Source organism: Cryptomeria japonica, chromosome 5 (assembly GCF_030272615.1).
Source record: "Cryptomeria japonica chromosome 5, Sugi_1.0, whole genome shotgun sequence".
Classification (NCBI taxonomy): Eukaryota; Viridiplantae; Streptophyta; class Pinopsida; order Cupressales; family Cupressaceae; genus Cryptomeria; species Cryptomeria japonica.
Window position 1 is genome coordinate 696,023,308 of NC_081409.1, and position 16,444 is coordinate 696,039,751.

Below are 16,444 nucleotides of genomic sequence, written 5' to 3' on the forward strand. Positions count from 1 at the left end.
ATCTAATAGCCCTCTTTGTATTTTGTGACATAAAATGTACCAACAATTTGTAATACTCGTGGGGCCAAAAAATGCTTTTAGACCATTCATTTTCATTGAGGTCAACAATTTAAAAGCAATTTCAAACCCCACGAGCATTACAACTTGTAGGTACAATTACCCTCATGGAATACAATGAAGGTCATTAGATTATATTTTAAATCAATGATGGAAACTAAATATTGTTGATATAACCCTAAAATAACTAATAATTATGATATATTATTGGCAAATTAATTTAGATTTCTATAATAAAATATTAAATATTGGCAAATCTGATTCAATCATGTATCGAATATTGTGGTGAATCTTTGAGTTAAAAAAATTAATAACATAAATTCTCTGGCTATTTAAATAACACTAAAATAAAAATTTGTAAAAATGTGGCGATTTGGGTCACCTTAAAAGTTAAACTTATTAGCCAAACTTTGATTCCCAAATTTGAAAAAATAGTGAATTGGTGAATATTAGGCACTAAAAATTTCACTGGTCAACAATCTTGTAAAAATATACTTGACAATGTCTTAATATCATTTAGAGAGTTAAACATATACTTCTCAAAGGAGTGTGTTGAAATATAGGAGTATCATTTCTAACCTCTAGGAGAGGACTTGAGTGATAAACTTGAAGGAGGAGAAGCTTCCCCAATCACAAGAATAGATGAAGATAAGCTAGCTAAAAGTGAAGGAGCGGACTTCTTTCAACAAAATTTAGGAATGGGACATAGCTCAAACTTTCACTTAGGTGTTTGATGAGAGATATATTCACATCAATTATGATAGGTTTGAGGGTCCTTATAATGCTAGGATGAAGTATGTCTTGTGGAGTGGGATGAGAAGTAAGAGCCTCTCTAGACATGACTCTTTTATTAAGCATATCTATGGGTTTGGAAGGTGGTGGAAAATTAGGTAGCAAGGTGAGATATGGTAGTTCCAAAGGGGGAGCAATGAAAGCTTGCACCCTTTTGGCTTGATCTATTTTTAAATTTGGCATTACCTATGTACTGGGAGTTCCTTGATGTACATATCTTCTTCATTAGCAAGTTTTCTACAAGGAGCTTGCAAGATTGTAGTTAATAGGCTAGATATTTGTTCGTGTGAATTCTATTAATTTTTTATATACCTTAGAGGTATGGATGACTCTAGATGTATTAGCATCTAGAGTGATTACATTATTTCCAAAACTGTGAATTTTTTCAATGGTAGCTATTAGGCCTATTTGTTAACATTGGATTTCAATTTTGTGTTTAGATATCAATTTGCAAAAGGATTCATGCTTCTATGTGATAATTAGTCTAGCATCAAGTTCAAATTATATCTTATCTTTTGTGCATTGTCATGATGGTGGATGTGATAGTTCTCATTTGAAACGGTGGTAACCTTGGTTATTCTTATATGTATCTTAGATGGAGCACATGGAACACTTAGATGTCTTGATGATATATGTTGGCACTAGTGATTTTTACCTTGATGTTTGAGTTTAATTTTGACCTATTATGTATATATAACAAGTGGAAGAATGTTAGAGAAAATGGTGGAGTACACCTTGAACATGAGGGCTTCATTGGCTAGGCAATATTATATCATGTGCATTCATATTGGGGGGTTTAATATCCCAAAAACGAGGGTACAATATATTTCCTATTGGTGAAAACAGGGGGGTTTTTAATTTGGACTATGAAAAAAAGCAATATTTGGTGAAAATAAGGGGGCTTTTAATTCAACCTATGTATTGGGAGGGGGTGACAAAAAAGGAGTTTAGGGCAATATTTTTTTAAAATAGGGGGATTTTTTAGTATGCTATGAATGCACGTGCTATAACCTAGGTTCACTAAGTGAAACCCCCGTGACCTTGAACAAGAAAAAATAATATTTTAATTACGTAAAATAAATTCTTTTTGTGATGCCTCTTTGGAGTTGTGTTTAACCACGTTAAATATTTGTTTGGGTCCACTTGTACAAAGTTGTGCTATAACATTGATTAGATATAATATGTGCAAGTTACACTTGAAAAATGTCTAATACTAAAAAACCTTAGTACCAAAAGGAAAAACTTAATATTAAAGTCGAAGTAAATGAGGGAGACATCATTTTGTAATCTTGTTGTATTAGGCACATGATTTATATAATACCCCTTGGTGGTCTTGTGCAAGCTTGTTTCTATAAAATCTAACACGTGATTAACTATTGAGGTTGGTTGTCATTTGTATTGAACTCTCATGTAAGTGCATATGTGAAGCATGGCATGGGATGTGTGGTTGCATGGTTACCCATTAACTTAGACACATGAAAGATGCATTGAAGAAATTTAGTGTTTTAGAAGTATTCAAAGAGACTAGTGTATTGTAATTGCTTCATTGGTGTTTTACAAGTATTTAGAGAGACTAGTGTATTGTAATTGTTTCATTGGTGAATAATTATGCATTGATTGTGGATTCTTGTAATATCCCACCCCCAATAGGATATTTTTTTCTTCTCCAAGTTTGCTAGATTAATTTCACTAGTTTGATAGATATTCTATTTTATCAAACTTGCAACATAACAATGCTTGTACAATAATAAATAAATTCAAAGTGACAATGAACATAGATCTGATAACTTGAATCTGTAACATAGTATTCAACCATTGACTAAAAGGGCACACTCAAAAATACTATTTTAGACTTAAAGGAAGACCTTTCTGAGTATTAAATAGAGTTGCTATGAAGGAAATATTGCTCATAAATTATAATCAGGTTTATATTGTTGAAATGTGGCGACTGATTAGCAAAGTACTGTACACTTAGCACGTATCCTCGTCAGGGTCTGGGGCCAGGCCAGGCCTCGGGCAGAGGTTTGGGGGTGGTAGCCCCCAAGAAAAGTGGGGGTTCGGGGGCAGGAGCCCCCGAGAAAAAAAAAATTGCATATTTTTTTTATGAAAATCGATATTGTAGTAAAACCTTAAAAAGGTCGACTTTGTTTGTTGCCCTAAAAACGCATGTTATAAGTGGCTAAAATGCTTAAGGCATTGTAAGGTTGATGTACTGTTTTTGTTGGATAATAAGAAAGATTGGACGGCTGTGTATGGTGGACGTAACCCATTCTGGGTGGACCACGTTAAATCTCTGTGTTATCTGTGTTCTGTTTTATTTCTTTAACTTTTGTATTTAAATCTGCATATAATTGTTAGTTCATATTTGCTTTGGCTCTGCTTGAAACCCTAATAATTGGTATCAGAGCAAGGTTTTCTGTAAATTGGCAGAACTTTCAGATTTGAGTGGGAGCAATGGAGGATTCCAAATTCAAGGTCGAAAATTTTAATGGCCAGAATTATCAGTTATGGAAAATGCAGATGGAGGATTACCTATATCAAAAGGATTTGTGGCGGCCATTGGAAGGAAAGGCAAAGAAAACGACCACAATGTTAGATGAAGAGTTGGACATTTTAGATAGAAAGGCACTGGGATCCATTCGATTGTGCCTTGCATTGTCTGTAGCATTCAATATAATAGAAGCAAAAACGGATGTAGATTTGATGGCAACATTGGCTAAGTTGTATGAGAAACCCTCGGCTTCGAATAAGGTATATCTTATGAAGCGTTTGTTTAATTTGAAAATGATTGAGGGAGGATCTGTAGCGGAGCACTTAAATGAATTTAATACAATTACCAGTCAATTGTCTTCGGTAAAAATTACCTTTGCAGAAGAGGTTAAGGCTCTCTTGATTTTATGTTCTTTGCCAGAAAGCTAGAATAGCTTGGTTATGGTTGTAAGTAACTCTGTCTCTGGTAAAAATAATTTGGTATTTGATGATATTGTTGGTGTTATCCTAAGCCAGAAAATGCGAAGGAAAAGCACAGGTGAGACTCCAACATCATCGGGTAGTGTTTTGAATGTGGAGAACAGAGAAAGATCAAAGGAAAGAGGAAAAGGCCCTGGGAATGAGAAGTCACAAGGGAAGTCAAAGAAAGGACACTCTCAATCTAGAGGAAAGAAAGATTGTTGGTACTGCAGAAAGCTTGGTCATCTAAAGAAAGACTGTTGGTCTCAGAAAAACAAAGAAGGAGACAAAAATGAAAATGACAGTAAGGAAGCTAATATTGCAAGTAATACTTTACAAGATGCTTTAATCTTATGTTTGGATAATGTTAATGCTTCCTGTGTAATAGATTTTGAGGCTTCATTTCATGCTACACCCCATAGAAAATATTTTCTAGATTATGTTCAACGTGATTTTGGACAGGTATATTTGGGTGATGATGAGCCCTGTCAAATTGTTGGAAAAGGAAAGATAAAGATCAAGTTGCAGAATGGTAATGACTAGTTTCTGCAGGAGGTAAGACATGTTCCTAATTTAAGAAGAAATTTAATTTCTGCAGGGCAACTAGGTAGTGAAGGTTGCATAGTTACCTTCTCAGACAGTATGTGGAAGGTCACTAAAGGATCATTAGTAGTAGCTAAAGGTGCGAAGGTAGTCACATTATATCTGTGTACTGGTAACACTTACTCTACCTTAGCTACTACAGATAAAGTTACTGCAAGGACAACAACAATAAATGTTACAAGAACAAATTCGATAGTGTGGCACCATAGGCTTGGGCACATGAGTGAGAAAGGGATGAAAACCCTTCACTCCAAAAATCTATTGCCAGGACTAAAGAAGATTGATTTAGAGTTCTGTGAAAACTGTGTTTATGGTAAACAAAAAAGAGTCAGATTTCTCAAGGTTGGGAAAGAGAAGAAGAGTGAGAAGTTAGAGCTTGTACATTCAGATGTATGGGGATCGGCTCAAGTATCATCTCTTGGTGGCTCTTGTTGTAGTCACATCAAAGCATTTATTTCTTTGACTAGGGTAGCCATCATGTCCCCTCAAGCATTTAATGCTCCTTATCTCTCCTCTCAAGCCTCCTCATGGTGACACTTGTCAACATGGGATTGGGTTGAAAGTCTCACATGGATTGAATATCTTTCAATCCTAACCCTTGTTAAGATTGCTCAATCTTAACCCTTCATTTCCCCATTTCTTCTATAAATAGAACCCTTCTCCTCAAGCAAGGAGGAAGCATTAGAGTATTGTTGTTATACAGGTATTAGCATAGAGCTTTTTCGTAGCATCACTGTCTACACTTGCATAGCATTTGCTTATCATATTCAACCATCTTGAATCTCCATATGGCATCCATGGATAGTGCTAAAAGCTGAGAGCTACATTCATTTGGGACTTGGAGAGGGGAGAAACAAGGGAGAAGCATCAAAAGGCATCATGGAAGCATCTTAGGGAGGCTCTTCTCCTTTCTTTTATTTTGTTAAACTTCTTTCATGCTTTTTTAAATCTCTTTTGATATGTTTGGAATGGTTTTTAGTTCTTTATTTTGTTTTTATGGTTGAAACTAACTTATTAACATTGAACTTTGTTGTTGCCTTGTCCCCATTTCCATGACATCACTTGTTATTATGTTATTTTTATTGATGACTCAACCAGAAAAACATGAGTATATTTCATAAAACAAAAATCAAATGTTTTTGAAACTTTTAAGAAATGGAAAGCTTTGGTTGAGAATGAGACAGGAAAAAAGTTGAAGTGTCTCGAATCGGATAATGGAGGTGAGTATTGCAGCAAAGCATTTGAAGATTACTGCTCCTTAAATGGGATTCAAAAGCAGAAGACAGTTCCAGGAACTCCATAGGAAAATGGTGTGTCAGAGAGAAAGAATAGGACAATCATGGAACGTGGGAGGAGCATGAGATTGCATGCTGGGTTGCCCTTACATTTTTGGGCAGATAATGTACATACTATTGTCTATTTGATAAATAGAGGACCTTCAACCCCTTTGGATGGTGGTATTCCAGAGGAGGCATGGACTGGTAAAAAGGTAAATTATTCTTTTCTAAAAACTTTTGGTTGCGAAGCTTTTGTCCATGTTGATAGAGAAAACAGAACCAAGCTTGATGCTAAATTTTAGAAATATACCTTCATTGGATATGGGATAGATGAATATGGCTATTGGTTATGGGATTTTCAAAATAAGAAAATAATTAGAAGTAGAGATGTTATATTCAATGAGAAGGTTATGTATAAAAAACAGACGCAGGAAAAGAAGCATGAACAGGACAAACAAGAATATGTGGTGTTGGATGAGATTCCTGAAAATGAAATGCCACAGGTACCTTATGCTCAGCAACAACAGATTGGCCCACAAACTCCTGCAAGTGTTAGACATTCTACGAGGACAAGTAGACCTCCTGAAAGATTTTCTCCTTCTTTGTATTCTATTTTATTAACAGATTCTGGTGAACCAGAAGAATATGAAGAAGCAATGCAGGTAGATGCCAAACAATAGTGGGAGCTAGGCATGAAAGAGGAGATGGACTCCTTGATGAAAAATAAGACTTGGGACTTAGTCCCTTTACCTACAGAAAAAAGAGCCTTGCCTAACAAATGGGTTTATCAGCTAAAGGAGGAGGAAGGAGGTCAGAAAAGATATAAGGCCAGACTTGTGGTAAAAGGTTTTGCACAGAAAAAGGGTATAGATTATGATGAAATATTTTCTCCAGTTGTAAAAATGACTTCAATTAGAACTGTACTTAGTCTTGTGAATGCAGATGATTTACATCTTGAATAATTAGATGTCAAAACAGCTTTTCTCCATTGAGATTTGGAGGAGGAAATGTACATGTTGCAACCACAGGGATATGAGGTCAAAGGTAAGGAGAACTTGGTGTGCAGGTTGAAGAAAAGTCTGTATGGCCTAAAGCAAGCACCTCGACAATGGTATTTAAAATTTGATAGTTTCATGGCTAAACACGGTTATCATAGATGTCATTCTGATCATTGTGTATATTTTAAGAGATTTGATAATGGCAGTTATATTATCCTATTGCTTTATGTTGATGACATGCTTGTTACTGGGTCTAACATGCAACATATAAATGATCTTAAATAGAAATTAGCTAGGTCATTTGCTATAAAGGATTTGGGTGCAGCTAAGCAAATTCTTGGTATGAGGATTACACGGGACAAGAAAAATAGAACCTTGAATTTGTCCCAAAGTGAGTATATAAAGAAGGTGTTGAAAAGATTTAACATGCAGGATGCAAAAGCAGTTAGTACACATTTGGCTAGTCATTTCAAATTGACTAAAGAGATGTGCCCAAAGGCACAGGAAGAGGTTAATAAAATGTCTAACATCCCGTATTCATCAATTGTTAGTAGTCTGATGTATGCAATGGTATGCACAAGGCCAAATATTGCACATGCAGTGGGAGTTGTGAGTAGGTTTATGAGTAATCCGGGTATAGAACATTGGAATGTTGTGAAATGGATTCTTCGATATTTGAAAGGAACTACTATGAAGGCATTATGTTTCAAAGGATCTAATGCTGCTCTAAGTGGATCTGTTGACTCTGATCTAGCGGGTGATATTGATTCACGGAGGAGTACTATAGGGTATGTTTTTACTATAGGGGGAACGGCAGTCAGCTGGATTTCTAGGCTACAAAAGGTTGTTGCACTTTCAACCACTGAAGCTGAGTATGTTGCTGCTACAGAATCCAGCAAGGAGATGATTTGGTTGCAATGTTTTCTGGAGGAATTGGGTCAAACACAAGAGGATAGCCCATTATATACTGATAGCCAGAGTGCCATTCATCTTACGAAGAACTCTGCTTTTCATTCAAGGACAAAGCACATTCAGCTCAGGTACCACTTCATTTGGACTGTTTTGGAGGAGGATCAGTTACGGCTTGAGAAGATTCACACAAGTGAGAATCCTGTCGATATGTTCACGAAGACAGTTCCACAGGAGAAGCTGATTTCTTCATTAGTTTCTGTTGGTCTTCTTGATTGATAATTGTGGAATTTATACCAGTCGAGTCTTAGTGTTTTATCTAGCGGATGTTGCATGTATAGTTGTGTCGTGTAGTATCAATCTCCAAGTGGGAGATTGTTCGGTGTGGAGCTTGATTAGTCTCCAAGTGGGAGATTGTTGAAATGTGGTGACTGATCAGCAAAGTACTATACACTCAGCACGTATCCTCACTGGGATCTGGGGCCGAGCCGGGCCTTGGGCAAGGGTTCGAGGGCGGCAGCCCCCGAGAAAAGCGGGGGTTTGAGGACAGGAGCCCCCGAGAAAAAAAAAATTAGGTATTTTTTTTATGAAAACCGACATTGTAATAAAACCCTAAAAAGGCCGACTTTGTTTGTTGCCCTAAAAACGCATGTTATAAGTGACTGGGATGCTTAAGGCATTGTAAGGTTGATGTACTATTTTGTTGGATAATAAGAAAGATTGGACAACTGTGTATGGTGGACGTAACCCATTCTGGGTGAACCACGTTAAATCTCTGTGTTATCTGTGTCTTGTTTTATTTCTTTATCTTTTGTATTTAAATTTGCATATAATTGTTAGTTCATATTTGCTTCGGATCTACTTGAAACCCTAACATATATAACTCAAAATAACCAATAGAGGACAATATTCCACATACCAAAACTATATCAGACTACCCAAATATTATGGACAGTTCATTAAATGACATATTGACACTTATGTCAGTAGTTCATCAACAATTTCTGAATGCTAGAAGTTTGAGGGTCATAAACAACAGACCCAGTTTTGCATACAACATAAAGCTAACACCAAACTATGACATATTACACATTCTCGGACTTAGACCAAGCAAAGAACAGAGGGTATAATGTACTCAAACCTGGACAATTATGACACCATGGTCTAAGGATCATTTACAACACCCAAAACTCTAAAATCCCTTTCCAGAAATGATACACACAACAACAACCAGTCACACGTCCCTCTTGATATGCAGTTTGAAGCTCCCCAGGTCTATGAGCTGCCCAACATGGTAAGGAAGAAGCCCACGCTAAACTCTGAGTATTCTTTCCCACACAGAACTTCAGTCTCTTCAAATATCAACAACTCTCCCAGAATAAAGAAGTATAATGAATTTATATTGTTCATATCACTGTAGTTGTATTGTAGCAACAAGTACAAGAACTTCTACCATTAAGTTCAGCAACAAACTCTAAAGATGAGTTCACCTCTCATGGAAAGTTGGGGTTTCGTCCAACCTTCAAATTCCAAGGGATTTCATCCTTAGAACAATCCAGCCATTGATTTCCAACAACAATGGAGAAATAGCTTCAATGACATAATCTCATAACATGCTCTTGAAAGAAGACAAGGTTTGTTTATAAAGACTCCTCAAACTCCAAATCAATCTCCACGCTCAATGTGGGATAAATCCTCCTTTACTTTTATTTCCTCCTTAAGGCTTGATTTCCCATAAAAAAACATATTAATAACATTTAAAATGTTATTTCATTAAGACTTAGGGAAAACATTTAATATTTTATTAAAATTGTCATTCATAATTAATTCCTCAAATGGCCCCCTTCCAATGATGACTTGACCCTCAACTTAAGTGAAATTATAAAGTTAAATTGTAACTTTATAATAAGCCATTTAATGATTTAATATTAATTTGACCACTAAAATCTTCATAACTCCCAAAATACTCAACATTTTGATTTGTCGTCTGAAACGGAAGTTCATCAGCAATTTATAACATTGAAATTGCTAAATAGAATCACTTAAATTTTTTAGCATTAATTGTTGCAAAAAGAAAATCATAAGATCACAAATTCGTAAATTATTTGAACTTTGAATTTTAAGCTTTCTCATTATTATAAATCCATAAGACCAATGCTTCTACAAGATTCTTATAAATTCTTAACATTACCTAATGAAATATTTTAGAAAGCTCTCCTCTAAGACCATAATCTAATACCCTTAAATTTAATATAAAATAATAATAAAAAAAAATTATTATTTTTTCACTAATTTAAAACTCGTGGTCCTATGAATATTTTTAATCGATAGGCAACGTCATATAGTATAATATATCCAAGGAATGTAGAATAAGAAGATCTTAACTAAGGTCAAAGGGGTTAAGCTTAACTGGTTAAAACATTGGGTTCTCACTGTGGAGACCCAAGTTCAATTCCCAATAAAGACAAGGTATTCAAGCTTCGACCAATTATATGAGAAAAAAGCAAAAAAAAAGTCTTTTTTTGGTTTGTTTTATGAATTAAGCAAAAGTAAACTTAGAAAGTTTCCTTTCTATCCATACACTATTGCAGTTCCAACGATGTGGAAGGCACTCGGGAATATCAAAACTTCGTGAGTTTGGACCCACGGATTCTACACGTTTTAGCCTGTAATACTAATTTTTTATATAAGCCAGCTAGATTATACTTGTCATTCAAAATCTACCAATCTTTACATCTCCACCGTTGCAGGATTCGATCCGTCAGAGCAGAAGCCCAATCGTTTCATCAACGCCTTTAACCCGATTTAATTTCCAGATTCTTGCCGAAGAGGATTCGAACCTGTGTCGTCATGGGCTGTTGTGCATCATGTTTTGGTGGGCAGACTCCGGAAGAAATTGAAAGGGAGAAACTTGCTTCTGAAGAAGTCCGACAAAATGCTGCAAAGGCCGCCCAACAACGGTACCCTTTAAATTCATCTCATAAGAGATTAAATTCATGCAATCTGATTTTCATGACGAGCTCTGCTGTGTGTATATTAAATGTCAAATGCCTTAAAATATGCTTGCAGTTTACCGATATTTTGCGAAGCCATAGTTTGTTCATTACCCTGTTTAGAGATGAGATTTTTCTGTGATTTTTTTTCAAAATTAACGTGGGCCACAATCAGGCCCAGTTGCACTCTTTACAATTATCAATTTATTGCATCTATCACCTAATTTACTCTGAGGATTTTGGGTGCCCTATGCCCTGGGCTATCTTATCATCAGAGCGGCTTGAAACCAGATTGGGCATTACGAGAATATTCTGTTTTAACCATTAATGTACTATTTTGAAAAAATTATCTGTTACTTCTCTCCCTTCGATGTCCTAGTCATACTTTGTGGGACTTTTTTGTGAGGTCCATTTCCTGAGTGCTATAGTTATTGGGGATTAAAGTCAATGGTGTGATTCCAGAAACCCTAATAATGTGTAAGCCAGCTGTCTACCATTGAATCATATCGGTACTCTTCAATCCAGAGTTAAATTAAAACCATAAGCAATATGTCCGTGTTATAATATAAATTCAGTCTCTCTTACCAACCACAGATGACTCTTAAGTAACCCAACCTCCCTTAGATTTCAACTTTGAACGTTTTATCGAAATTATGAAAAATGCCATTATAAACAACAAATAATTATAATTTATAACTTTTAAATATTTATTTAAGAAGTATTCAGTATAAATAAAGATCTGCTAGTTTTAGTAGCAGAAGCAATTTCAAGATTTACATTTACAGGTGTTTTTGGTTCAAAGGAAAAGATATGTTTTTAGAATCTTATAAATATGGTTTTTTTTACAGAAGAAAAAGAGAAAGTAGAAGGCAGAGCAAAAAGACAAGGCTAAAAATATTGTCAAATTTATGATGTAATAATAAATAGTACATAACGGGATGGGGCCTAGTTCAATTGACAAGATTTTTCAGTGGTAAAACACGAGGTCACGAAGTCTAGTCTCTCCCCAAACCACATGGTAGTTAAAAAGTTTAAAAGTTTACCCGGTGCCCTGCAATTTATAGGGGGTGCTATACCTGATTTCTGCAGTCTAAGAAAAATAAAAATAAATAGAACGTAACTCCAAAAATCTTCTCTCATAGGACCTGCTGATTTTTAGAATATTCTACTCAAGTAACTTGGTCAAGATAGACCTTGGCTATAAACAGAAGACAGGTAAAAACAGCTTGTGTGGCTTGTTTCCTTGGGTGCGTTAAAACCAGTTCCTTACAACCAAACCAAATAATTTTCTTTGTTTTATTTTTACAATTTAAGACAATCTACCTGCAAAGTGTAATATGGTAACTAAAAATACAATTTACAAGTATTTGCAGGGTGAATAAGATGTTGAAGAATATATTTTTCTTTTTAATTATAAAAAATCAGTGCACCTAAAAATAAGAGCAGAGTGTAAAAGTATGCCCAAGGATGTTCAAAATAAAATAAAAAAATACTTACAGTACTGCGATACTCTTTTATTAGTTTCTTCATTATAATTGAATAGGGACTTCTTGTTATGGCTGCTTCAAATGAAATTGAATAAGAATCTTAAAAATTTTATTCCTTTTTATACTCTGATTTTTCCATGTTCATTCTCTCCATAATCTTTTAGCATTCTTCAACACCCTCTACTTACACTAAATGCAGAGTTCTGCAATGAATTCCGAGGTTTCTGCATCAGTACTTTTTGTTTGATTTGTATTGGCTCGAGGTCTGTAATATAAATAAAAGTACATTTTTAATCATATATTTATAAAACTGTGTAATTGTTACGAACTTGACCCATTTGAATCATGTTCCAAATTTCATTAATAGGCTCCAGTGTCCAGTGCCAATTGATGTTTTTTGGTATGCTTGCTGTGATCCATTGTTATTGGGGGAGATGGAAGACATGCAGACTTGGGTTGTAATGGGCCTAAGCTAGCATATATTGGAGAAAATAAAAAATTCTGGTTCTTGTAGGTCTGAACTAGTAAGTATTGGGGAAAATCAAGGCAAAAACTAAAAATAGGCTTTTTATCGGGCATTTATTCATGTGTTTCCCGCCTATCTTAAATTGGGTTTCGAAGTTATACGGAGTGCAGTGGGTGCTATAGTCTTCTCGAGTTTGATCTCAAGATGTTGTGGGTGCTGCTTGAATGAGATAAAACAAACAAATGGGATCATTTAGCGTGGCCCAAATGGACCAAAAACAGAGTTGAAGAACATTAGATGGGAATGGCAGTCAGCAAGAGTACCCTGAAATTTAATTTCAATTTAGATGTTAACAAGTGGCTAAGAATGATCAACTCGATTAAAGTGTACATGGTGAGGGGTACATAATGGGAGCACCTACTGAATCTTCAGTAAAATAATAAATCTCGTGAAGAATGAGAAGTATTAAAAGAAACAATGAATGAACAAGCATATCCAGTGTTTGAGAACCCAAAGCTATGTCAAGAAACCACTTTCCTGCAATTAGAAGTTCAGTAGAAATTGGCAGCATTCCGAACACATGAAGCATCGTATGCCATACCTGACAACGCAAATGCTATTCAAGAAACTAGTCTGCCAACATTGGGAGTCCAGAAATAACCAGCGATGTTGTTTATAGTGATATTTGCTGCCCAAAACCAATTGAAATAAAAAAACAATATCTAACGATTTTTAATCTATTAAAGCAGAGTGTAAAGAGACAAAAGAGCTAATTGGCTCGTCTTTAGACTGAGAATGGTAAAGTTTACATCTAGAACCTTAGGAAATAATCCTTGGCAGCATCACAGTGGCATAAACCTTGGGTAGAATTGGAACCAAGGAGACCATAGTACTCCTAATGGTAATGTCATGGACTTCTTGGATGTAGAAAAATAACAAAAAAACTTGTATGTTTGTTGATTGGAGGCATTTATAATGTCGACAACAGTAGATCTGGCAATCCTCTTGAGTCCTAGCCAGTAGCCACTGTGTGTTGTAACAGGTTGAAGGGTACCATTTAATTGATTTGTTATTATCAGCAAGTGTAGCGGCTTTTAGGTTTTCATCTCTAATAGTGCTTGTAATTGGGTGGAAGAAGGGGATATTCTGATTATCTGTAGCTGAAGCATTTAAAAATGTGTAATGTTTCAAGGTAGGCAAGCATCTCTATTCAGTCTAACTGGGAAAGAAAAGATGCAGGGGTCCAGCTGAATATATGAGAAACAAATATTAGATTATTTTGAGCCTGCTGTAAAGTGCTTTTCTCTCTGGAGCTTATCTAACTAGAAAAATGAGAGAATGCGAAATTTGTGAACTTTTTTATTATTTATTTGTCCTGAAGAATCCTTTTAATTTTTTTAGATTTGAAAATTCAAGGAGAAGTAATAAATATGTCAAATTAAGCTCAAACAATTTTTGTTCCTGTATATTACTGATAAGCTGCTGTATTTGATATAGGCAAGAGCAATTTGAGAAATCGGCTGCAGGAAGGGCTGCCCGTGCACAAATAGCAATGCAAGCAAAACAGTCAGCAAATTCTAATACAGGCGAACCAGTTCTCAAGGTATTGGTTACATTAATGTTTCAACTTCGAAGCTATTGTATCTATATTTTCAAATGTTCATTTTGAGCTTTCTTAACATTTCTAATACAAATTGAGAACTAGTGTAGTTTTAAAATCTGGATGGTAATTGACTCCTCTAACAAAGTTTTGCTTTGTGTGCAGTGGCAAATGGGGTGATGATTTAGGACACTGCTAGTAAATGGGAATAATCAAATGTATTCATCCACATCAGCTATCATGCCATCCTGAACATAAATAAAATTAACAGTTTTCATGAAATTTTGTAAAGTTTATTTGATTTGCTTGTGCTCTTCGACAATTGAAATTAGCATCTTCAAAAATGTAAATAATTGCTTTATTCATTTTTCCTATTGATATGTAGGCTTTTAGGTTCTCTTCCTATTGATATGTATATTGATACGCAATGTGAATATTCATATTCCCAAATCTATTATTTTGCTGAATAAATAATGGCAATTATACTACAGTATAGCTACTGTTTTTCTTTTATGTGTGTATGCCCTCTTCTGTGACACTGAAATTTTCTTAATCCCAAACTCGCTACTAATGTGAAGGAAAGATGGAACTCATACCTCTGTATATGGACGCAAACTTTAAGGCACAAGTTGATTTATGTTGGGATAGCTCCTGTAATTGGTATAGACAATGTTGTTTGAGGCTTTGCATGTTTAGACAATGCTGTTTGATGGCTATGCATGTTCAGCACATTCCATTCACTTTTCTTCAGCATTAGGAATAGTTTGTTATCAGTATTGTAAGTGTACTGGTGTGTATTATAGATCCATGGATATTTCTGTGGTTAAACCTCCTTTAAGGGGCCATATCCAAATGTATAGGCCCTTCCGCACCATTTTGTGCCCATTCTATCTAACTCAATATGTGGACTGTTATCTCATTATTCTCATATAAAAGCTCTTCCTTTTAAGGAGTATTTGGGTTCGAAGGTGACAAAGCATAAGCATTGGAAAATGTGATTGACTGTCAAGTCCAAATCTAGTCAATATTACTAAGCATTGGAACAGGGTTAGATGGTGTAAGAGTGGTGTTTAAAATCTAGAGTTTGAGAGCTCTTAGCATGTTGCAGCAAAGTCATATTGTTTCCATTTAGATGGATGTGTCAGTTGACAGAGACTCAGTTTTTCAGCCTACAAAAGATTTTTACTGTTTGAAGTTTTATGTTTTGGCTTAATTATCCGTCCTTGATGAATGCTGTCCTGCTATTAAGAATTTATTTGTGGTATTACAGTTCAATGAAAAAGATGTATTGGATTTTTTTGTTGGACAGTATGAGTTTGAAAAGTAACATCATTTGGCTGATTATAATAGTTTTCCATGGATGCTCAAAGCTATACCATGCTGTAAACATCTGGGAACAATATTTCATTCCATAAGCATTTCTTAGTTTCTATGAAAGAAGGCTGTTATCTGTTCTGGCCCTATTGTTGGAGTGAGAAGATTCAACGACCATACAATGGGTGGTTTGATATGTTAGGTATACCCTTTCTATTCTTTGTGGGTGTGTTAAAAACTTGTCACAAATCATGTATTTGTGTGATATTGAAGCGCATGGATTTGTGTTTAGTTGGTGTAAATTTTCTTCATAACGTCTTGTACTAGTTGACCATGTTGGAACTTCCAAAAAACATTAGTACTTTATTTCATTGTTTTCTAATAGAAATTGTAGTAACTTGAAGAGGGACATCAATAGGTTCTAATGATTGGAATATGAAGTACACCTCAAATGAATCTTCTTCAGTAGAGTTGAGAAGAGGCATATTTTCTGAAGAGCAAGCTTCTATCTTATGTGCAATGATGGTTTGAGTTCAATGTTATGAGAAAATGCAGTATAATCTGATCAATTATATTTGATTGCTCATATCTCTAAAAGATGGAAAGTCGTAGACATTTTCAGTTTTCTTTTATCTATCATGGGAAACCAAAATAGATTCATACATGGGTGCATTTTTTTGTTGTTGAAGTTGCTGAAGAATTCGTTATCTCAGAGAATCTCACCACAAAAATGCAATCATGGCAATGCATGATAATTGGTAAACCTAAAAGGCAGTACACTCAAGAGCAGCTTCTAAGGTCCTAAGGATTAATTTGGTGTTGGCAATGGAGTGCACATTGCTTGTTTCATGTTTGCAGGATTGTCGATGACATGAGCAGTTCAGGATCTGTCGTATTGTTCATCATTCTTCGAAATATTTCTTATTGCTACAGATCTAGCAAGTCGAATAATTTTTAGTTTCCGTTCCATTTACAGTATGGATTACATAAATATTTGGG

At 35.2% G+C, this 16,444-nt stretch overlaps 1 protein-coding gene across 2 annotated transcripts; it reads left to right on the top strand.

Annotated features, from left to right (window-relative positions):
• The first annotated feature begins 10,198 nt into the window (after positions 1–10,198).
• LOC131042558 (uncharacterized) lies at positions 10,199–14,644 on the top strand. Of its 2 annotated transcripts, none has more exons than XM_057975872.2 (4): positions 10,199–10,216; positions 10,336–10,545; positions 14,029–14,134; positions 14,297–14,644. In XM_057975872.2, exons 2-4 carry the CDS (start codon positions 10,436–10,438, stop codon positions 14,309–14,311), a joined length of 231 nt encoding a protein of 76 aa, XP_057831855.2. In that variant the 5' UTR covers positions 10,199–10,216; positions 10,336–10,435; the 3' UTR covers positions 14,312–14,644. The 2 variants fall into 2 exon arrangements, with proteins under 2 accessions (XP_057831855.2, XP_057831856.1); XM_057975873.2 differs by lacking the exon at positions 10,199–10,216 and adding an exon at positions 10,234–10,253.
• The last annotated feature ends 1,800 nt before the right edge of the window (positions 14,645–16,444 follow it).